At 45.6% G+C, this 24040-nt stretch overlaps 1 protein-coding gene across 5 annotated transcripts; it reads right to left on the reverse strand.

The window, feature by feature from the left end:
• Positions 1-328: 328 nt before the first annotated feature.
• On the reverse strand, positions 329-15387 carry LOC141096057 (uncharacterized). Of its 5 annotated transcripts, none has more exons than XR_012233563.1 (3): positions 15208-15387; positions 9315-9425; positions 329-5964 (listed from the first exon to the last, which is right to left on the reverse strand). XR_012233563.1 is itself a non-coding variant. In XM_073582440.1 (3 exons), the coding sequence occupies exon 1, from the start codon at positions 10458-10460 to the stop codon at positions 9552-9554; it is 909 nt and encodes a 302-aa protein (XP_073438541.1). In that variant the 5' UTR covers positions 10461-12275; the 3' UTR covers positions 329-3463; positions 5828-5964; positions 9315-9551. The 5 variants fall into 5 exon arrangements, 4 of the variants coding, with proteins under 4 accessions (XP_073438541.1, XP_073438540.1, XP_073438542.1 ...); XM_073582440.1 differs by lacking the exon at positions 15208-15387 and having other exon boundaries at positions 329-3463; positions 5828-5964; positions 9315-12275; XM_073582439.1 differs by lacking the exon at positions 15208-15387 and having other exon boundaries at positions 329-5180; positions 5828-5964; positions 9315-12275.
• Positions 15388-24040: the final 8653 nt, after the last annotated feature.

Here is a 24040-nt window from a genome sequence, read left to right on the forward strand (position 1 = left end):
CTGTAGCAGTAGACCTCCGAGACCATCAGGCCTCCACTTCCTTAAGTCAACGATCCGTATTTTCTGACAATGGTAGTCTACAAAACTGATATTTTTGCCACCTGAGTGAGGCTCAGCATGAAACCAGGTAGAGGTGTTGCATGTGGTATCAGGGCTCCCAGCGCAGGAGGCCTTCCCGGATCCCTCACCCACCACGTCTTACTGTGACGTTCAATTGAAAACTGTAAATGCTGTCCCAGACCCTGATACATCATGCCTGACTGCTGCAGTTCCATGCTGCTGTGGTGCTAGCAGGTACGCAGGATGCAGTTACGAGTCGTGAGTCGGCTTGGTGTTTTTATAATAATCTTTATAGGCCTAAAGGAGAATTTCCTCAGTCTCAGCCTGTTCAACCAAAGGGGGTAACAAGGGTTGCCCTCGCAGGGGCTCAATACAGTTCACACAAACAGAGGAGAACACGACTACGTCCGGCGAGAGACGGTCACTATAAGGCCGCGTTATGGTTGACTACGGGACCCTTAACTATATAGTCAACTTAGCCATCCTGACGTCCCTCGGCGTTCCGGACGGTGGTTCTTCGGTGGAGCAGCCACTGGGCCCAGCTGCTGAAGAGTTGGCGTTGTCTTCGAGCGTTCCGCTGCTCCTGTGGCGCTGGGGTGCCTCCGGCCCTGGAGGAGTCCTTGGACGAGTAGGTCGCAGCCCCTGGACAGGGGCAAGCGGCAGCGATGCGGGGTGGCGGGTGACAGGCCACCTGTGCAGCTAGCTGCTGCGATGGGGACTCCGCGGTGAGCAGAGGCTCGGCCCTTGCCGCGGACTGGAGCGAGACAGTGGTGGCCGCCGACGGCACTGGATTTGCTGCGGCCACTGGTGAGAGCAGGGTGGCTGCGGGTGGCGGGGAACAGGCTGCAGCCGCGGGACGGCAACGGCCGCGAGCAACCGCGGGTAGGCCGCAGCCGCGGGCTGTGGTGAGGCGGCAGCGGCTGCGGGCTGAGCTGGGGCAGCAGTGGCCGTGGGCAGGAGCAGGGCAGCAAGTCTCGGACGGTTATCTCAGCGCCGTCCCTCTGAAGTCCTCAGTGAGCGTCTTCCCTGGCACTGGTAAGTCGCTCTAGCTCTCAGTCGCTCCCACGGTCTCTTGCTGCTTCTGTCCCGGTCTGCTGACTCATCGTGACTGGCGCTCCCCGCCCCTTTTATACTGGCCCCTCCCCTAGCCCAGCTGTCCATCTCAACGGTCCGTCTCCCGGGAATAGTTTCCCCCGGAACCTACATGACGGCTCCCTTGGTTCCGGCCCAGACACTCGACGGGGGCCGTTCCTCCCACACTGCAATTTGTACTGTGGGTGAATTGAGGCCATTTTTCCTGGTGTCTTTCCCTCATTGATGTGTTTTGGCAGCTTGTGGGGCCGTTTGAAGGTGTTGTGCATGTGTTTGTTTTTGCCTCCCATTGACTGTAATGACGTTCAGCTATGTTCGGCGAATATTCCAAATTCGGCGACCATAATCCGAACTGACCATTGATATATTCGCTCATCTCTATTAATGACCCATGACACCCCAACTAATCAGCTGTTTGCAGATGGGGGTACACAGTGTACGTAGCCTGAACAGCCCAGCCCTGTACACTGTGTAGTGACCGTTCTCTGATACTGTAGCTCAGCTCCTATTGCAGTGATAGGGAGCTGAGCTGCAGTACTCCAAAACAGCCACTACACAGTTTAAGGCGCTGTGTTGGAGCTACAACCTGCTCTGCGGGGGTCGGATGTCGCACCTCCACTAATCTAATATTGATGACAATTCGATGACTAAGTAGTGGACCACCACTTTATAATAATTCCTATCGCAGGCCACTTTCATCTCACAATTCATGCACTTATTCTATAGAAAGACGAATCTATGTACTGTGATAATCTGCTTTTATTATGGATGTACATCGCTGCATGCCTCAAGGAATAAGGAAGGGATGGAGGTGATTCTTGATGAAGTAGAATTCAGCCGGTAATCAGCGGTGTCAGTATCTCATCTCCCATGCCTTTTCCTCCATCAGCAGCTGGACACACGCAATTTTTTTTATGCATAAATGATGTTAGTATTATGCACAGTAATGGAGCAGATGGTGGTGGTAAGTCCTCGCTCCTCCGGCCTCAGGTTGCATTTCAGCCGTTTCTGGACATCCAGGTCTTAATCACACAAGATGGTGAGGAGAAGTGCAGGATTGTGTGATCTGTGCAGGTGAAGTTTTCCCTGGATTCCTGCAGCACTGTGACTAACCACACGGCCAGGTACGTGAAGGAGCAGCCGCTACCTTCTGTTTGTAATTATTCAGTAGACGAAGGAGCAGCAGCTTTCTTCTGTCTCTGAATATATTGTAGATGAAGGAACATCCATATCCTTCTCTGGAAATCCTATATTGACGAAGGAGCCGCCGCATTCTTCTCTGGATATCCTGTTTAGATGAAGAAGGATCCGCGTCCTTCTCTGAATATCCTAATTAGATGAAGGAGCAGCCGCTTTCTTCAGTCTCTGAATATATTGTAGATGAAGGAGCATCTGCATCCTTCTCTTGAAATCCTATACAGATGAAGGAGCATCCATGTCCTTCTCTGGAAATCCTATATTGACTAGGGGGAGCCGCATCCTTCTCTAGATATCCTGTTTAGAGGAAGGAGCATCCGTTTCCTTCTCTGGATATCCCATTTAGATGAAGAAGCATCCGCGTCCTTCTCTGGATATCCTATTTACATGACAGAGCATCCGCATCCTCTTCTGGAAATCCTATTTAGATGAAGGAGCCACCGTGTCCTTCTCTGGAAATCCTCTTTAGATGAAGGAGCAGCCGCGTCCTACTCTGGTCAGTATCATGTAGATGAAAGGGCAGCCGCATCCTTCTCTGGTCAGTATCATGTAGATGAAAGAGCAGCCGCATCCTTCTCTGGTCAGTATCATGTAGATGAAAGAGCAGCCGCATTCCTTTCTGGTCAATATCATGTAGATGAAGGAGCAGCCGCATCCTTCTCTGGTCAGTATCGTGTAGATGAAGGAGCAACCGCGTCCTTCTCTGGTCAGTATCATGTAGATGAAGGAGCAGCCATGTCCTTCTCTGGTCAGTATCATGTAGATGAAGAAGCAGCCGCGTCCTTCTCTGGTCAGTATCATGTAGATGAAGAAGCAGCCGCGTCCTTCTCGGGTCAGTATCATGTAGATGAAGAAGCAGCCGCGTCCTTCTCTGGTCAGTGTCATATAAATGAAGGAGCAGCCGCATCCTTCTCTGGTCAATATCATGGAGATGAAGGAGCAGCCTCTTCCTTCTCTCTCTGTCTTGTAGGTGGATGTTATGTGATGGAATATCCATACGTTTGTCATAGTCCGGTAATAAAGAAAGTCCAGTGCACTTGCCCAGTCTGATAAATGTAAATGTTCATTCCTAGGTATTTCCGGAATAGAGCTGATTGCTATCAGCCTAATGCTCCTGTAAGAAGAGAAAAGTACAGATCTGAGAATCAGCGACTCACATATGTATACTGTATACTAAAGGGTTAATGTAATGATTAGTAGAGATGGGAGAATAAATTCTCGGCTGCCCTGGTCCAGTCGCCACATCAGTATTCCGTGACAGCTGGACGAAAGCCCCGCAAGCTGCATCATACCTTCTGGATTCCCCAGCGCCCCTTCTGATTTGTAGGTCCAGTGTAATATCATCGTGGTAGTATCACGCACCCATGAAGTCACACCGGGCCTACTAATGAGAAGAGGCGTCAGAGAAGCCGAGTTCACACGTAGCGTTTTTTTCGCGTTTCCGCGGCGGTTTTAACCGCGCGATTTTGCCGCGAAAAATAAGCATCCCATGCATTCCTATGGGATTCCGCAATGCTGTGCTAATGCTGCGGTTTTTACCGCGGCGGAATCGCTTCGCGGTAAAAACCGCAGCATGCTCATTAATTTGCGGAATCGCGGCGATCCCGCACCCATAGGAATGCATTGTTCCGCTTATTTTCCGCATGTGGCTGTGCACACCATGCGGAAAGTAAGCAGAACATTTGCGGATGGTACCCACGGTCCGGAGGAGAGGAGACTGTCCTCCGGGCTCTGGGTACCATATTCCTGTAAAAAAAAGAATTTAAAAATAAAAAATATTGTTATTCTCACCCTCCGGCGTCCCGCGCAGCCTTCCCGCTTCTCTCCACGCATCCGTTCCCAGTAGTCCTTTGCGAAAATGCTCGCGATGACGTCCGTTCTCGCGGGATCGCAAAGTCTCGCGGTCATTCGCGCGACGTCATCGCGAATTACCGCGAGACGTCGCGATCCCGCGAGAACTGACGTCATCGCGGGCATTTTCGCAAAGGATTACTGGGAACGGATGCGCGGGACGTCGGAGGGTAAGAATAACACTATTTTTTATTTTTTTTTACATCCTATCTTTTACTATTGATGCTGCATAGGCGGCCTCAGTAGTAAAAAGTTGGTCACACTGTCAAACACTGTTTGACGAGTGTGACCAACCTGTCAATCAGTTCTCCAAGCGATGCTACAGATCGCTTGGAAAACGCTAGCATTCTGCAAGCTAATTACGCTTGCAAAATGCTAGTTTTTCCGCGGGAAAATCGCGGGAATTTAAAATGCGATTTTCCCGCGGACTGGAATTCCGGAACTCTCGCGGTAATTTCCGCGAGAGTTCCGTTACGTGTGCACTTAGCCTTAAAGGTGGTTTACAGGGCTCTTGTCTGGTGGCTATGGACTAATGACATGGGTGCTGTACCAGGGTCCTGCAAATTGATTCTTTCCTCTGTAATAAGGATATACATGTGTTACTGGGCAGTGGTAACACTATGGATGTCCCTATGTGCGATACTTGCATCATTGCCCCATTGGAATGGTGGGTCGGCTGTGCCGGACTCCACTTCGCTCCAGTTTATGGAGTGGAAGAAAAGTTGCTCTCGGATGAATGATGTTATAGGATACCGAGCAGATGGCGTTTTGCAGAGAAGCTGGAAAATGAGAGAGACCATTAATCATTATATTGTGTTATTACTGATATGGTACGGACAGTCCATAGACATTGTGTAATAACATACCTTCTATGTCCCCTTATAATCCCCCATTATCCTTCTTCTTCTGATCCTACTTACCCCTTCTAGGATGTGAAGGGCATCGATGGGCATCCCGCGTGGAATATGTGGGTCGTCCTCCTGCAGAGACCGATGGTATTCCTCCAATCAGAGGCGTATCTAGGCTTTCTGGCACCTGGGGCAAGAATTTGGTTTGGCGCCCCCCCCCCCACACTAAGTACATATGCGACTTGCACACTTAGCCATGTACCCACGAGCTGCTCTCCCTAATGCTCTCAATGTTCAGTAAAACACTGAAAGCAGGAAGAGAAGCTCGTTGTCAAGTATGAAAATCGCATATGAGTGAAGTGTCCGTGTGATGACTACTGGAACCTGCAGAGCTGAATCCTGACATTGCAGCTTCTGAATTCTCACAACGAATGCACTGCACACTTTTAGGATTCTCCCTTGCCGATGTGCAGTCATGTCAGCACAAGTATGTGATTTATATACTTCTGGCCACATTCCGACTAGACGTGCCCGGCCTCTCTGTTCATTTTCATTGAGTGAGGCCACACATGTCTAGTCAGCATGTGACCGCATGTATGTAAATTACCGGCACGAGAGAATCCTGACAGCGTTCAGTGAGCACTGTGAGAAATCAGAAGTCTGCAGTCACATAGAATGACTGCAGACTCCGTACAAACCTTGACAACCCCTTTAATGTTCCTAACAAATAAAAACATGAGAATTAGTCAGTAGCACAAATAACATTTACATCCAAGTACCTTATAGATGACGTCTCTGCAGTCGTTCTCCTTTTCTTCTTCTTGTCCAGACCCCATGATGAGTTTTCTCATCCACATCTCGTCTCTGCAGACTTCCATCTTCTCTGGTCTTCTGCAGCAAATCTCCACACGATGCCCTTAAAGATAGAAGTGTCATTATAATGCTCCTAAATAAAAATATCTGCAATATACTGTCACCTCATACTATTCCCCTCCCTCCTCTAACATCCCTCTGTTCACCATACTGTCTCATCATATATTTACCCCCTCACTCTCTATACTGTCTGCTCACACATACCCGACTCCCCATACTGTGTCCACATACATTAACCCATTCGCTCCCCATACTGTCTGCACCCAAGCCCCATACTGTTTCCTCATACATACTGTGTCCTCAAATCTCCCCACACACATTAAATCCCCCATCCCCACTCCAAATCCCTCACACACTAAATAACCCCCCATTCACACTCCAAATCCCTCAGACACATTAAATACCCCCCATCCACACTCCAAATCCCCCACACATTAAATAACCCCCATCACCACTCCCAAATCCCCCCCACACATTATGTACCCCCACTCCAAATCCCCACACACATTAACCCCATCTCCACTCATTAACCCCCATCCCCACTCCAAATCCCCCACACATTAACCCCATCCCTACTCATTAACCCCCCAAACAATAACCCCCATCCCCACTCATTAACCCCCCCGTCCATACTCCCAAATCCCCCAACACATTATGTACCCCCACTCCAAATCCCCCACACATTAACCCCCCACACATTAATTCCTTCCCCACTCATTAACCCTCCACAAATTAATTCCATCCCCACTCAATAACCCCCATCCCCACTCATTAACCCCCCACTCAATAACCCCCATCCCCACACATTAACCCCCATCCCCACTCATTAACCCCCCACACATTAACCCCAATCCCCACTCATTAACCCCCCCACACATTAACCCCAATCCCCACTCTTTAACCCCCCCACACAGTAACCCCAATCCCCACTCTTTAACCCCCCACACAGTAACCCCCATCCCCACTCTTTACCCCCCACACAGTAACCCCCATTCCCACTCATTAACCCCCCCACACATTAACCCCCATCCCCACTCTTTAACCCCCCCACACATTAATCCCCATCCCCACATTAACCTCATCTCCACTCATTAATCCCCACTCATTAACCCCACCGCCACACATTAACACCCCCCATCTTCGGTGGTTTCTTCAGCTCCACATTGGAGCACACTTACCACCAGCGCTGAGCGATCACTCTGGGCGCCGGGGAGTGACGTCAGCTCAGCAGCGTGATCACATGACATGTCATGCTGCTGACGTCGCTCTGGCCCGGCGGTCAGAGCTGCAATTGTACTGGCGTCTATACAGACGCCAGTACAATTGTTTCCTGGGAGCAGGCACGCGCACCTTCTCTGCGCCAGCTGTCAGCTGACACAGAGAACCGCCGACTCTCAGGCCAGGGGGGCGGCAGAACGCAGCCACCAGGGAGGACACTGCGGACCGCTGCATTAGGTGGCCTTGACTGCGCCCCCTGCCGGCTGCGCCCGGAGCAACTGCCCCGGCTGCCCCCCCCTAGATACGCCCCTGCCTCCAATGTGCCTGTGCTGTAGAATGGCTGTTCCCCCACAGTCATATTGTACATGATGACACCAAATGAGAAGGAATCTGCCAGATGGTTGAAGCCTTCTCTATCCATTATCTGTGGGAACATACCGCTCGGTACTTGATGGTAAATTCATAGTTAGACAGCCGGGCCATCCATCGCTGCTCCAGTGCACCTAGTTTTGCAGTTTCCAAGTGAGTCAGTGGGTTGTTGTCCGTGAAGATGGTAAACTTGGCTGAAGCTAGGTAATGCTTGAACCGTTCAGTCACAGCCCAGACAATAGCGAGGAACTCCAGTTTGAAGGAACTGTAGTTTTCAGGGTTCCTTTCAGTGGGACGAAACTTTCTGCTGGCGTAGGAGATCACTCTTTCTTTGCCATTCTGTACCTGTGACAGTACTGCTCCCAGTCCCACGTTGCTGGCATCAGTATACAGAACAAATGGTTGGTCATAATCTGGGTAGGCCAGAACTTCATCTCCTGTGAGAGCCATTTTCAGTCGAGTGAAGGACCTCTCCAGTTCCTCATTCCATTCAAATGTAGGACTCTTCTTTCTGGCTTTCTTGGGCTGGCCCACCAGAAGATTTTGCATAGGCGTGGCTATCTCAGTGAAGCCTTTGATGAACCTTAGTAGCCTACCAACCCGAGGAATTGACGTACCTCATGGAGGTTGCTGGGCTTCTGCCAGTCCCGGATGACTGTGACTTTGTCAGGATCCGGTGCCACACCTTCTGCACTCACTACATGACCAAGGTACTGTACCTTGGGCTTCAGGAGGTGGCATTTGGATGGCTTCACTTTCAGGCCAAAGTTGGACAAGGCTTCAAACACCTCAGTCAGGTGCTTCAGATGGTCTTCATAAGTCTTGGAGAAAACAATGACATCATCAAAGTACAACAGGACTGTCTTGAAGTTCTTGTGTCCAAGACAGTACTCCATTAGCCGTTGAAATGTCCCTGGGGCAGTGCAGAGCCCGAACGGCATGTAGTTGAACTCGCAGAGACCCATTGGTGTAGTAAACGCTGTTTTCTCCTTGTCTGCCTCTGCCACGGGAACCTGCCAAGACCCACTAGTGAGATCTAAGGTGGAAAAATAGTTAGCAGCTTTAAGTGCAGCTAATGACTGTTCAATTCTGGGTAATGGGTAGGCATCCTTATGTGTAATGCTGTTAATTTTTCGGTAATCAACACATTCTCATGGTACCATCTTTCTTTTTCGCAAAGACTATTGGGGCTGCCCAGGGGCTACAACTGTCTCTGATCACCCCAGCCGCCTTCATTTCCCACAACATACTTTTGGCACATTGATATTGTGTTGTGGGTATAGGCCGGTACCTTTCTTTAATGGGTGGATGATCTCCAGTGGGGATATGGTGTTGAACCACTTTTGCCTTCCCAAAGTCTAGAGGGTGTTTACTGAATACCCGCTCATACTCCTGAGTCACTCGGTAAATCCCATTCTTTTGGTATGAAGGGGTGGAGTCAGTCCCCACATGCAGCTGCTGACACCACTCCTCCAGCTGCTTTACAGAGCCATTGTCCTCCACCTGGTCGGATGAGACCAAGGGCTCTGCTGCCCGTATTGCACTGTTACTGACAGTAAGCAGCTTAGCAACTGTGGCATACCGAGGTATTGTGGCCTCTTCCTCCCCACAATTCAAGAGGCGTACAGGTACTCTCCCTTTGCGAACATCAACTACCCCTCTGGCTGTCAAGACAGTGGGCCGGCTTTCAGAGTACACTGGCTCTACCAATGCTTGGTAATCTTTTCCTCTGAGGCCTATGGCTGCCCGACACCAAATTAACATTTCACATCTGGGGGGTATCGCAATGGGGAAAGGATCACTCACTCTGACGCTGCCAATTTCTCCGCCAGACAGTTCTACCTGCTGTCTTTGCATCAGGGCCTTGATCTCCTTCTGCAGGACTCGTTGTTCACTGGAACCAGCAGTCTCGACTACCTGTTGCAACAAAACAATAACCTCGGCAAGTCAATTTTCAATCACATTAGTACCAAGGGTCATCATTGGGTTACATTCTCGTCGATCAATGTCTACAACTATCAGACCTTGAGATTTTAACTCTACTCAGCCCACTTTAATAGTAATCTCTTTACATTCTACTCGCGGCAAAGACTGACCATTGCTGGCAACTACTGTGAGTTCATCACTTGGGACGCGAGTAAGTTCAGAGTCAGCCCAATATCGCTTGTAAAGGATATATGGCATAGTTGTCACCTGAGAGCCAGTGTCCAGCAAAGCGTTCATGGGGATGCCGTCAATCACCACTGGGAGGACCGGTCGCCCTCCTACATACTTGGCTCGCCAGTTCTTTGGGCCTTGTGGTCCTACTCCTGGGGGTTGGCCCTCTGCCCCTGGGTGGCAGAATCTTGCGATGTGGCCTGCCTTGCAGCAGCGATGACAGATGGGACGTCCATTCTGGTCATAGCGATCATTGTTTCTCCCTCGGTGTGGCGGAATCCTCTTCTTCCGTAGCCACGGGACATCCTCTGGACTGGAGGCCAGCTGGATCTTCTCCTTTGACACCTGCATGCACTGCACAGTTTTGGCAAGTGCAGCCATATTTTTGGCCAGCTCTTGGACCTGAAGGCGCAGTTCTGTAGATGGATCATTATCCAGAGTCTGTGCGTCAGCCCCCACAGGGCTGGGAGGGAAAGATGCTGCTTCTTGGTGGTATGTGATCGCTGGGTATCTAGGGGGCGCTAGACGGCTGACATTTGGTTCATGCAGCACCCGGATAGCCCTGCCTTTAAAGTCTGCAAAGTCTAGATCAGGGTTCTGTAGGGCTATGATGCGCAGCTGTGCTCTGTGAGCACTGGATAGGAGTCCCTCAATAAATTGCTCCTTTAACAGTCTGTCTCCATCTTTCACACGGTCTGGATCAATCTGCTTGATGGCTCGCAGCGCCTCCTGCAGGTTAAGAGCATAGTCCCGTATACTGTCCTGCGCTCTCTGCTTCCACCCAAAGAATCTCATTTTTATTTCAGCTGCAGTGCAGGTGTCAAAGGTGCTTCTTAGCTTAGCCAGAATCTTTTTAACAGTCTCTTTATCAGTGTCCTGTCAGACTTTTACTTACCTTTGCACTGCACCAGTTAGCTGCCCAATAAGGACATTCACTTTTTGGTTTTCAGACAGAGGATACACCTCAAACAAACTGCACAGTCTCTCTTTAAATTCACTCAGGGTATGTGACTCCCCTGAGTGCTGCGGTATCCAGGCTGCTCCCGGTATATAGGGCATGGACAGCGGCATTATGGGGACTGCTGCGGTGGGCGCTGATTCTTGCGGTGCTCTGGAGGCAACGCTGGCTGCCGGATTCTGCGGTGCTATTGGAGCCGCAGCTGCGCTGGCCCCTGCATCTTGCGGCGCTGTGGGGGGTGCGGTGGCGTCCACCGCTGAATCTGCTCTGGCCTCCTCCCTCCCTAGTTAACGTTGGCCAGGCCCTGGGTTGCGCTGGCTTACCGGTAGCTGCTTTGCAGGCTGGATGATCAGGGGGACGCTGGGACTCCAGGCCTCGGCTCCTCACTTCCCGCGCGCTGGCCTGTTCCGCGCAGCACTTCACTTTTTCGTGCTTTTTGGCTGGCTCTGCCCACGATGGCCCACCCCTTTGGCTTTCCACGCGCGCCAAGCAGCGGGGTAATGGCGGCAAGTGCACAAATAGTCTATGGCACAAAACGCAGTCTCTGGCACACAGGACCCGGGGACACCGGGCTCCATAAATCCTGTTCGTGACGCCAAAATGGGTCGCCTGCCAGGGCAGTGGGGTACTCGGTACCAGGCCAGTATTTCAGAGGGAAGTGTCACAGTAGCGGTGACCCGGTCCGTGGCCCTGGGCGCCCATGTAAAAGGGGTTGAGAGTGGCTGATTAAAGTTTATGAGTGGATGATACGTGACGCCACCTGTGGTGCTCGGCAATGAAGATGTTAAGCCGACGCTGCAAACAGATCCTCTGGGACAGATGGTGTGGTGCAGCAATGATATTGTAGCCCTCCACAGGCAGGGCTGCAATCCCAGGGCAGAGTAGATGAATAGGATAGGTGTTGAAGAAGAGGGTGTAGTGTCTGGCACAGAGATGTAGCAGTGCTGGAGAGTTTGCAGGAGGGAGGCAAGGACACAATAGGGTTCAGTTTCTTTTACCTTTACTTTGCTTGGTAAATGCAGTCCAGAATTCCAGATTACAGATGGAACAGAAGCTGGCTGGCCTGGAAGCAACTTAGGAATCTCTCTATCAGATGGGTTGTCAATCAGATGGGTTGTGTAGTCTCCTTTCTAGCGCTTATTTTAGGTACTTGCAGTACTGTGTTACACTGAAGTTCCACTTGTTCTCATTTAGATCTCCCTCGTATGGCAGACAGCTGTAGCCTTCTTCTTCTTCAGGCTCACCCGTTGCTGTTGTGCCTCCGAGTCTTATGTGGGAACAGAGCATTTACAGCTTACTATTCAGTATTTGTGGGGGGGGGGGCGCCGAACCGAATTCTTGCCCCGGGTGCCAGAAAGCCTAGATACGCCTCTGGGAGGAAGACACATGTAGTGTCAAAACATGTTGTCCAAAAGGGATTGACTATATGCAAAATTGTCACTGAAGAAACCTGGAACCTTTTTAATGGAAAAATAAAAGTTATATTTTACCCCACCATTGGACTGATCGCTGGAGAACCAACACTATTTCTTTTACATGCAAGGATTTATCCCAATCCGTTTCCGTGCGAACTGCTACCGCAAGCTGGACTTATTCCTGGTTTTCTTCAAAGCAGTGAGCTGGTTGTGCCAGAGTATGTGTGTGTGTATGTGTGTGTGTATGTGTGTGTGTATGTGTGTGTGTATGTGTGTGTGTGTGTATGTGTGTGTGTATGTGTGTATGTGTATGTGTGTGTATGTGTATGTGTGTGTGTATGTGTGTGTATGTGTATGTGTATGTGTATGTGTATGTGTATGTGTGTATGTGTGTATGTGTGTATGTGTATGTGTATGTGTATGTGTATGTGTATGTGTATGTGTATGTGTATGTGTATGTGTATATATATATATATATATATATATATACACAGGAGGAGTGGTACTGTGCAGTATATACACAGGGCAGCAGAAGTGGTACTGTGCAGTGTATATATACAGGACAGGAGAAGTGGTACTGTGCAGTGTATATATACAGGACATGAAAAGTTGTACTGTGCCGTATATATATATATATATATATATATATATATATATATATATATATATATATATATACAGGACAGGAGGAGTGATACTGTGCAGTGTATACACAGGGCAGCAGAAGTGGTACTGTGCAGTGTATATATACAGGACAGGAGAAGTGGTATTGTGCCGTGTATATATACAAGACAGGATAAGTTGTACTGTGCATTATATACAGGACAGGAGAAGTTGTAGTGTGCAGTATATACACATGACAGGAGAAGTTTTACTGTGCAGTGTATATATACAGGGCGGGAGAAGTGGTACTGTGCAGTATATATACAGGACAGGAGAAGTTGTACTGTGCAGTGTATATATATATACAGGACAGGAGGAGTGATACTGTGCAGTGTATACACAGGGAAGCAGAAGTGGTACTGTGCAGTGTATATATACAGGACAGGAGAAGTGGTATTGTGCCGTGTATATATACAAGACAGGATAAGTTGTACTGTGCATTATATACAGGACAGGAGAAGTTGTAGTGTGCAGTATATACACATGACAGGAGAAGTTTTACTGTGCAGTGTATATATACAGGGCGGGAGAAGTGGTACTGTGCAGTATATATATACAGGACAGGAGAAGTTGTACTGTGCAGTGTATATATATACAGGACAGGAGGAGTGATACTGTGCAGTGTATACACAGGGAAGCAGAAGTGGTACTGTGCAGTGTATATATACAGGACAGGAGAAGTGGTATTGTGCACTGTATGTCTATATCAGGGTTTCCCAACTCCAGTCCTCAAGGCACACCAACAGATCATGTTTTCAGGATTTCCTTTGTATTGCACAGGTGAAGCAATTATCACCTGAGCAATACTAAGGAAATCCTGAAAACATGATCTGTTGGTGTGCCTTGAGGACTGGAGTTGGGAAACCCTGGTCTATATGACAGGAGAAGTTGTACTGTGCAGTATATATATACAGGACAGGAGGAGTGGTACTGTACAGTGTATATATACAGGACAGGAGGAGAGGTACTGTGCAGTGTGTGTATATATATATATATATATAGGACAGGAGGAGTGGTACTGTGCAGTGTATATATGCAGGACAGGAGAAATGGTACTGTGCATTATATACAGGACAGGAGAAGTTGTACTGTGCAGTATATACACAGGACAGGAGAAGTTTTACTGTGCAGTGTATATATACAGGGCAGGATAAGTGGTACTGTGCAGTATATGTGTGTGTATGTGTATATATATATATATATATATATAGGACAGGAGAAGTGGTACTGTGCAGTGTATATATACAGGACAGGAGGAGTGGTACTGTACATACAGGACAGGAGGAGTGGTACTGTGCAGTGTATACACAGGGCAGGAGAAGTGGTACTGTGCAGTGTATATATACAGGACAGGAGAAGTGGTACTGTGCGGTGTATATATACAGGGCAGGATAAGTGGTACTGTGCAGTATATGTGTGTGTATGTGTATATATATATATATATATAGGACAGGAGAAGTGGTACTGTGCAGTGTATATATACAGGACAGGAGGAGTGGTACTGTGCAGTGTATACACAGGGCAGGAGAAGTGGTACTGTGCAGTGTATATATACAGGACAGGAGAAGTGGTACTGTGCGGTGTATATATACCGGACAGGAGGAATGTTACTGTGCAATGTAAATATATAGGACAGGAGACATGGTACAGTGCAGTGTATATATACAGGACAGGAGAAGTGATACTGTGCAGAGTGTATATACAGGACATGAGAAGTAGTACTGTGCAGTGTATATATACAGTACAGGACAAGAAAAGTGGTACTATGCAGTGTATATATTCAATACAGGAGGAGTGGTACTGTGCAGTGTACATATACAGATACTTAGATTTACACCACACAGGCAATATATACTTCATAACTGAGCAGCACCAAATGTTTAAGGGGTTCATATCTCACCATCCACTACTGCTTCGAACATGAGACCGCCACCATTTTATAGACAATCATCTTGGCTATACATACATAAATTTGACTTACAACTATTTTGTATGTGACATGAGCAAAAAAGGGGAGAAGCTATGCATAAAAAAATCGATCTTTATTGAAACATGATTATTCATAAGAGTCATTTCATAAAAACATAATACATGTAAAAATGGGGAACATGACAAACAAGTAACCGCACCCTAGGGCAAGCAGCACATATGCAAATGTTAGCATACAAATCAGTGGGAATTGCTTTTATATATTAACTGTGCATATAAATGCTATTATGTTTGAATGAAGTCAAGATAAGACTAATAGAATACATACATATGCTGATGGTAAATGCATAGCTAATATACATATGTGTAAGATATAGCAATGGAAAAGATTTCCAATAGGTGCAAAGAAAAATCAAAATCTCTACCACAGAGAAGCCAGAGAAAAAACTGAATACCTGGGTTGCCAACAATTAGTATACGCATATGCAAAAAAGCTAGGAAAATCCCAGAAAAATCCTCAGGCTAATGGTAGAAGAAATGGAAAAAGTGCACAGAAATGTAATCAATGCATATTTACCTTTGGGGTGCGGGCTGGAGGACCCCGACGCGCGTTTCGCGTTGGCTTTATCAAGGGGAGGTCCAATGAGGCTGTTTATAACACCTTTATATATGGTATCAAATTGTGAAGAGCGGGTGTTTATGCGACGCCTCCGATCAGCTGTCCGGGGAAGCGCCGGCGCCACGCAGGGCCGCGCCTCCTCCCAGCTCGACACGTCAGAGCAGGAAGGAGGAAGCGGCAGCATGGCGACGCGTCACCATGACGACACCAAAAGCCTGGCAATAGGTGGAGCGTGCCCTGCTCCCAGGAGAGGAAGGATAAGTTGAATTATTCATAGTAACAGCACGCAGAATAAAAAGTTGTTCAAAACAGATAAATAAATAAATCTGTGTGGATATATATTCTGCGGCTAAAGTAAAAATGGAGTTGTGTATGTATTTGTGATACCGTAAATGGTATACCGTAAATGGTGAAAAGTGTGTAAAAAAAAAAAAAGGGGGAAGATTAGAACAAATGAGTGAGAGAGCAGATTAGTGTAGATACACAAAAAGTGACATATAAATAAATTGTGTAGGGTGAATATATGTAAATAGCAAAGTGAAAATATCCTCATTAGTGAAATTCATAAAAGAGTATATGAAAGATAACATAATTATATATGATATATTTTATAATTAATAGTTCGTGCTATTACATATTATAAAAAAATAAATAAAGGTCTAAAATAAAGACCTTTCCACTGGATAAAAAAGCAATTGTTTAAATGATGTTAATATCATCACAGATATGCAAGGGTCAATAAAGAGGACCCCATTTAGAATTACAAAAGCCCATTTGTGCACAATATATAACACAACAATCATATACATATAAAGAGTTCATAAAAAATCCTTCCAAATGAGACGATCAAGGATAGAGAGCGTGGAACATCATAACAGGCTTGGCATATAGGCAGGAGAAAAAACAGCAACACCACAAAGGAATCAAAGGATCTATAGGAGAATAAATAAAACAAAGTTAAAATGCAAATATAAAATAATAAAGAACAGTAAATAAAAAGGGAGCGAAAACAGAACTATAGAAAAGGGGCGAAACTAATGACCTCATTAAGACCATTTGGCTGCATGGATCCAATTCTGGAGATCCATCGTGCCTCTAATTGTGCAAGCGCCTTTCTCCAATTGCCACCTCTGACATCAATGTGTATTTTGTCTATGCCGAAGGCCTCCAAAAGACTCGCATTGCAATTGTGCGTCATTTTAAAATGTCGCGGTATAGGTTTTAGGGATGAAACGTCCTGTACTTCTGCAGCATTAATGATGTCACGATAGTGCTCTCTGATTCTGGTCTTTAACGGTCTTGAGGTTAAGCCCACGTAGATTTTGGAACAGGGGCAATAAGCATAATAGACCACTCCGATTGAATCGCAAGTACTATGCTGTGTGATTGAAAAAACCTTACCGCTACTGGAATGTGGTGGCTCGCATCATATTGGGGCATGCAATGCAATCCCCACAGGGGAAAAAACCCCAAACTGAGCCTTTGGATCCAAAGGCCTTCTCTGACTGGGGTCCTGGATAATGGCTACGAACGATGTGGTTTTTGAGGTTGGGAGATTTCTTATAAGTTATTGATGGATAGTCCAGCAAATATTTTGCCAAATCCCTGTCCTCTTGTAAAATGGGCCAAAATTTCTTCAAAGAATTTTGCATTCCACGCCAGTTAGTGCTATAAGTGGCAATGAATCTTACCTTTGAGTCTTGTGTAGGCTTAAATTGCGATTTCAAAAGCTCATTACGGTCAACTCTTTCAGCTGCCTCCAAACCTTTCCTGATTCATCTTCGTGAGTATCCCCTTTCCTGAAACCTATGAGATAAATCATCTGCTTGTTCAATAAAGTTGTTCCTATTAGAGCAGATTCGTTTGGCCCTAAGAAATTGGCCCTTAGGAATACTTTTTATCAGTGACTGGGGATGAGAGGATGTTGCATGCAGTAGCGAATTGACAGAGGTTTCTTTGCGGAAAATGTTGGTTTCTAAGAAACCATTTGGAGGGTTAGTAATTTGAATGTCAAGAAAATCGATAGATGTCTGGCTATACTTACAAGTAAGCTTGATGTTTAGCTTATTGTCATTAAGTATTCCAACAAAATCCATGAGTTCCTGCTCTGAGCCCTGCCACACCATGAGAATATCATCGATGTAGCGGGCCCAGAACAGGACCCCCTCGATATATGCTACCGGCTTAGTGAGAAAAATTTCTCGTTCCCACATGCCCATGAAGAGATTCGCATAGGCAGATGCGAAGGCCGCACCCATTGCGGTCCCTTGCTGTTGTAAATAAATACTCTGCTTAAAGATGAAAAAATTATGTTCTAGGGCAAATCTCAGCAATAAAAGCAAAAATTCAATGAAGTCAGGATAATGCTCAGACATATACAAAACGATTTTGGCAGCCAAAATCCCATCTTGATGCTGTATGGATGTGTATAAGGCTTCCACATCCATGGTGACTAGCCACATATCCTTATCAAGAGGGATACCATCAATTTTTCTTAATACATCCCCAGAGTCTTTCACGTAGGAGGGGAGATCAGATACCAAAGGTTTCAAATGAAAATCCAAAAATTTGGAAATGATTTCACAGAGATTTCCATTGCCCGAGATGACTGGACGTCCTGGTGGAGTAGAGGCATTTTTGTGTATTTTAGGTATAAAATAAACACATGCCATTCTTGGGTAGAGGGGTACCAAATGGTCTCTAAGATCTTTGGTAATAATGCCATTGTCAAAAGCTCGATCAAGGATGTCCTGCAGTTCCCCTTTAAATTTGAGTGTGGGGTTAAATGTTAGTTTCTTGTACCAGATCTCATTCCTGAGCTGCCGAAAAGCTTCTCTTTCGTGCATGGGGACTGGCCATATCACTATATTACCCCCTTTGTCTGCTTGTTTTATGATGACCTCTTTAAGATTTTTTAGTTCATTCAAGGCTTTTCTCTGCGAAAAGGTCAAATTATCCCTGGAATTCGAACGTTTCAATCTTTCAAATTCCTTTGTCACAAGTTTGATAAAAAAATGTGGGGGTAAAGATTGAGAGGAGGGAATTTTTTAGGAATGGGGAGGTGAAACTTGTCTTTACCTGGAATAGCTGTAGTTTGTTGATTATCCCCCAATTCCTCAAGGATAGAAATGGCACGTAGCTCGTCTTCAGTCCAATTTACCCCAGTTTTGGGCTTCTCATGCAACTTTTTCAGAACTAATTTGCGGGCAAAGAGCTGGAGGTCTTTAGAGGCTAAGAATGGGTCAGAAGGAAAAGCCGGTGAAAAAGACAGGCCCAAACTCAGTACTTCCATTTGGGAAGGAGTTAAATTAATGGAGGATAAGTTAATTACCTGCATCTTCATAGGGCCTTGAACAGGGCGCTCATTTGCTTTCTTGGGAGTATGTCCCTTTCTAACATTATCATTTTTCCTTAAATTATAAGTACGTTGTTGTGCTCCATTAAGGTACTGTCACACTAAGCGATATCGCTAGCAATATCGCTATAACTTGTGACGTTATAGCGATATTGCTAGCGATATCGTTGTGTCTGATACTTACCTACAACCCGCTCCCCCGCTGGTTATCGCTGATCGCACGAGAACGTTCAGGACCGTTTCTCGTCGTCAGCTTCCTGCGGAGCTTCCTGCTGTGACGACGAGCGACGCGTGGAGCCGGGCAGGAGGACGCAGGATCGCCTGGTGTGACAGGTAAGTAGCGACCCCCGACCCCTGCGATGTAGCTGGTGAGATCTGCCTGTGTGGCAGCTCACTAGTGACCACTTAGCGATGTACCAGCGATCCTGACCGAGTCATATCGCTGGTCGGGATCGCTGGTACATCGCTAAGTGTGACAGTACCTTTACACTCTCTTGATGATTTTGAAGAGATAGAAGAGGAGCGAGATGAAGATCGCCCACGCATTCCGTTGGAAGGCCACTTATAAATAGTGCCATTATTAAAGTCTTTTAAGTCTCTTTGGAATTTTCTGGTTTTCACTTCTTTAACCTCTTTTTCCCAGACTAGAAATTGATTATCCAGATCTTTGTTAAGAGCCTCTATGTCAGAGGAGGACAAATTCTCCAGAAGCTTCTGGCATGTACAGTCTATATCAGTATCCAATTTTTCGAGCGTTTTTTTTACTATTACCAATAAGAAGCTCTATCAAAGATTTAGAACAAATGGTGCATGCTTTTTCCCATCGTGTCTTAAACAATGGGTCATCAATAAAAAATGAAGGCATAATACGGGCGCACAATCCCCTTGGTATGAGGCTTTTTGCCAAATAGGTCTCCAAGGAGGCCTTGTTCCACCATGTTTTAGTTCTTTTTTTAAGAAACAGTTTCAAAGAATTTTTTAGCTCTATTTTCTGACCACTTTCACTGGTACCTGATTGTACGGTGTCCCCACAATAAACAGTATCAACGCAAGAGAGCCAATTTTTGTCCCTTGCTTTATAATCCATCCTGGTAATAAAGAAAAACTGTAAACAAAGTACAGAGTTATAACAAGAATTCAAAAATAGAAATGCCTAGAAGACAAACAGCTTCAAAAAATATACATCCAACATGAGCAAAAAAGGGGAGAAGCTATGCCTAAAAAATCGATCTTTATTGAAACATGTTTATTCATAAGAGTCATTTCATAAAAACATAATACATGCAAAAATGGGGAACATGACAAACAAGTAACCGCACCCTAGGACAAGCAGCACATATGCAAATGTTAGCATACAAATCAGTGGGAATTGCTTTTATATATTAACTGTGCATATAAATGCCATTATGTTTGAATGAAGTCAAGATAAGACTAATAGAATACATACATATGCTGATAGTAAATGCATAGCTAATATACATATGTGTAAGATATAGCAATGGAAAAGATTTCCAATAGGTGCAAAGAAAAATCAAAATCTCTACCACAGAGATAAGCCAGAGAAAAAAGTGAATACCTGGGTTGCCAACAATTAGTATACGCATATGCAAAAAAGCTAGGTAAGTCCCAGAAAAATCCTCAGGCTAATGGTAGAAGAAATGGAAAAAGTGCACAGAAATGTAATCAATGCATATTTACCTTTGGGGTGCGGGCTGGAGGACCCCGACGCACGTTTCACGTTAGCTTTATCAAGTGGAGGTGCAGTGAGGCTGTTTTTAACACCTTTATATATGGTATCAAATTGTGAAGAGCAGGCGTTTATGCGACGCCTCCGATCAGCTGTCCGGGGAAGCGCCGTCACAGGCGTCATGCAGGATCGCGCCTCCTCCCAGCTCGACGCGTCAGAGCAGGAAGGAGGAAGCGGCAGCATGGCGAAAATTTTGGCCCATTTTACAAGAGGACAGGGATTTGGCAAAATATTTGCTGGACTATCCATCAATAACTTATAAGAAATCTCCCAACCTCAAAAACCACATCGTTTATAGCTATTATCCAGAACCCCAGTCAGAGAAGGCCTTTGGATCCAAAGGCTCAGCTTGGGTTTTTTCCCCCTGTGGGGATTGCATTGCATGCCCCAATATGATGCGAGCCACCACATTCCATTCCAGTAGCGGTAAGGATTTTTCAATCACACAGCATATTACTTGCGATTCAATCAGAGTGGTCTATTATGCTTATTGCCCCTGTTCCAAAATCTACGTGGGCTTAACCTCAAGACCGTTAAAGACCAGAATCAGAGAGCACTATCGTGACATCATTAATGCTGCAGACGTACAGGACGTTTCATCCCTAAAACCTATACCGCGACATTTTAAAATGACGCACAATTGCAATGCGAGTCTTTTGGAGGCCTTCGGCATAGACAAAATACACATTGATGTCAGAGGTGGCAATTGGAGAAAGGCGCTTGCACATTTAGAGGCACGATGGATCTCCAGAATTGGATCCATGCAGCCAAATGGTCTTAAGGAGGTCATTAGTTTCGCCCCTTTTCTATAGTTCTGTTTTCGCTCCCTTTTTATTTACTGTTCTTTATTATTTTAGATTTGCATTTTAACTTTGTTTTATTTATTCTCCTATAGATCCTTTGATTCCTTTGTGGTGTTGCTGTTTTCTCTCCTGCCTATATGCCAAGCCTGTTATGATGTTCCACGCTCTCTATCCTTGATCGTCTCATTTGGAAGGATTTTTTATGAACTCTTTATATGTATATGATTGTTGTGTTATATATTGTGCACAAATGGGCTTTTGTAATTCTAAATGGGGTCCTCTTTATTGACCCTTGCATATCTGTGATGATATTAACATCATTTAAACAATTGCTTTTTTATCCAGTGGAAAGGTCTTTATTTTAGACCTTTATTTATTTTTTATAATATGTAATAGCACGAACTATTAATTATAAATTATATTATATATAATTATGTTATCTTTCATATACTCTTTTATGAATTTCACTAATGAGGATATTTTCACTTTGCTATTTACATATATTCACCCTACACAATTTATTTATGTCACTTTTTGTGTATATACACTAATCTGCTCTCTCACTCATTTGTTCTAATCTTCCCCCTTTTTTTTTACACACTTTTCACCATTTATACTCTGTTATCACAAATACATACACAACTCCATTTTTACTTTAGCCGCAGAATATACAGTGGGGAAAAAAAGTATTTAGTCAGTCAGCAATAGTGCAAGTTCCACCACTTAAAAAGATGAGAGGCGTCTGTAATTTACATCATAGGTAGACCTCAACTATGGGAGACAAACTGAGAAAAAAAAATCCAGAAAATCACATTGTCTGTTTTTTTTTCATTTTATTTGCATATTATGGTGGAAAATAAGTATTTGGTCAGAAACAAGCAATCAAGATTTCTGGCTCTCACAGACCTGTAACTTCTTCTTTAAGAGTCTCCTCTTTCCTCCACTCATTACCTGTAGTAATGGCACCTGTTTAAACTTGTTATCAGTATAAAAAGACACCTGTGCCCACCCTCAAACAGTCTGACTCCAAACTCCACTATGGTGAAGACCAAAGAGCTGGCAAAGGACACCAGAAACAAAATTGTAGCCCTGCACCAGGCTGGGAAGACTGAATCTGCAATAGCCAACCAGCTTGGAGTGAAGAAATCAACTGTGGGAGCAATAATTAGAAAATGGAAGACATACAAGACCACTGATAATCTCCCTCGATCTGGTGCTCCACGCAAAATCCCACCCCGTGGGGTCAGAATGATCACAAGAACGGTGAGCAAAAATCCCAGAACCACGCAGGGGGACCTAGTGAATGAACTGCAGAGAGCTGGGACCAATGTAACAAGGCCTACCATAAGTAACACACTACGTCACCATGGACTCAGATCCTGCAGTGCCAGACGTGTCCCACTGCTTAAGCCTGTACATGTCCGGGCCCGTCTGAAGTTTGCTAGAGAGCATTTGGATGATCCAGAGGAGTTTTGGGAGAATGTCCTATGGTCTGATGAAACCAAACTGGAACTGTTTGGTAGAAACACAACTTGTCGTGTTTGGAGGAAAAAGAATACTGAGTTGCATCCATCAAACACCATACCTACTGTAAAGCATGGTGGTGGAAACATCATGCTTTGGGGCTGTTTCTCTGCAAAGGGGCCAGGACGACTGATCCGGGTACATGAAAGAATGAATGGGGCCATGTATCGTGAGATTTTGAGTGCAAACCTCCTTCCATCAGCAAGGGCATTGAAGATGAAACGTGGCTGGGTCTTTCAACATGACAATGATCCAAAGCACACCGCCAGGGCAACGAAGGAGTGGCTTCGTAAGAAGCATTTCAAGGTCCTGGAGTGGCCTAGCCAGTCTCCAGATCTCAACCCTATAGAAAACCTTTGGAGGGAGTTGAAAGTCCGTGTTGCCAAGCGAAAAGCCAAAAACATCACTGCTCTAGAGGAGATCTGCATGGAGGAATGGGCCAACATACCAACAACAGTGTGTGGCATCCTTGTGAAGACTTACAGAAAACGTTTGACCTCTGTCATTGCCAACAAAGGATATATCACAAAGTATTGAGATGAAATTTTGTTTCTGACCAAATACTTATTTTCCACCATAATATGCAAATAAAATGAAAAAAAAACAGACAATGTGATTTTCTGGATTTTTTTTTCTCAGTTTGTCTCCCATAGTTGAGGTCTACCTATGATGTAAATTACAGACGCCTCTCATCTTTTTAAGTGGTGGAACTTGCACTATTGCTGACTGACTAAATACTTTTTTTCCCCACTGTATATCCACACGGATTTATTTATCTGTTCTAAACAACTTTTTTTATTCTGCGTGCTGTTACTATGAATAATTCAACTTATCCTTCCTCTCCTGGGAGCAGGGCACGCTCCACCTATTGCCCGGCTTTTGGTGTCGTCATGGTGACGCGGTCGTCATGCCGCTTCCTCCTTCCTGCTCTGATGCGTCGAGCTGGGAGGAGGCGCGGCCCTGCGTGGCGCCGGCCTGTGATCGGAGGCGTCGCATAAACGCCCGCTCTTCACAATTTGATACCATATATAAAGGTGTTAAAAACAGCCTCAATGCACCTCCCCTTGATAAAGCTAACGCGAAACGCGCATCGGGGTCCTCCAGCCCGCACCCCAAAGGTAAATATGCATTGATTACATTTCTGTGCACTTTTTCCATTTCTTCTACCATTAGCCTGAGGATTTTTCTGGGACTTACTTAGCTTTTTTACATATGCGTATACTAATTGTTGGCAACCCAGGTATTCACTTTTTTCTCTGGCTTATCTCTGTGGTAGAGATTTTGATTTTTCTTTGCACCTATTGGAAATCTTTTCCATTGCTATATCTTACACATATGTATATTAGCTATGCATTTACTAAT

Source organism: Dendrobates tinctorius, unplaced genomic scaffold, assembly GCF_039654945.1.
Source record: "Dendrobates tinctorius isolate UK_male_01 unplaced genomic scaffold, ASM3965494v1 ptg000071l, whole genome shotgun sequence".
In the NCBI taxonomy this organism is placed as follows: domain Eukaryota; kingdom Metazoa; phylum Chordata; class Amphibia; order Anura; family Dendrobatidae; genus Dendrobates; species Dendrobates tinctorius.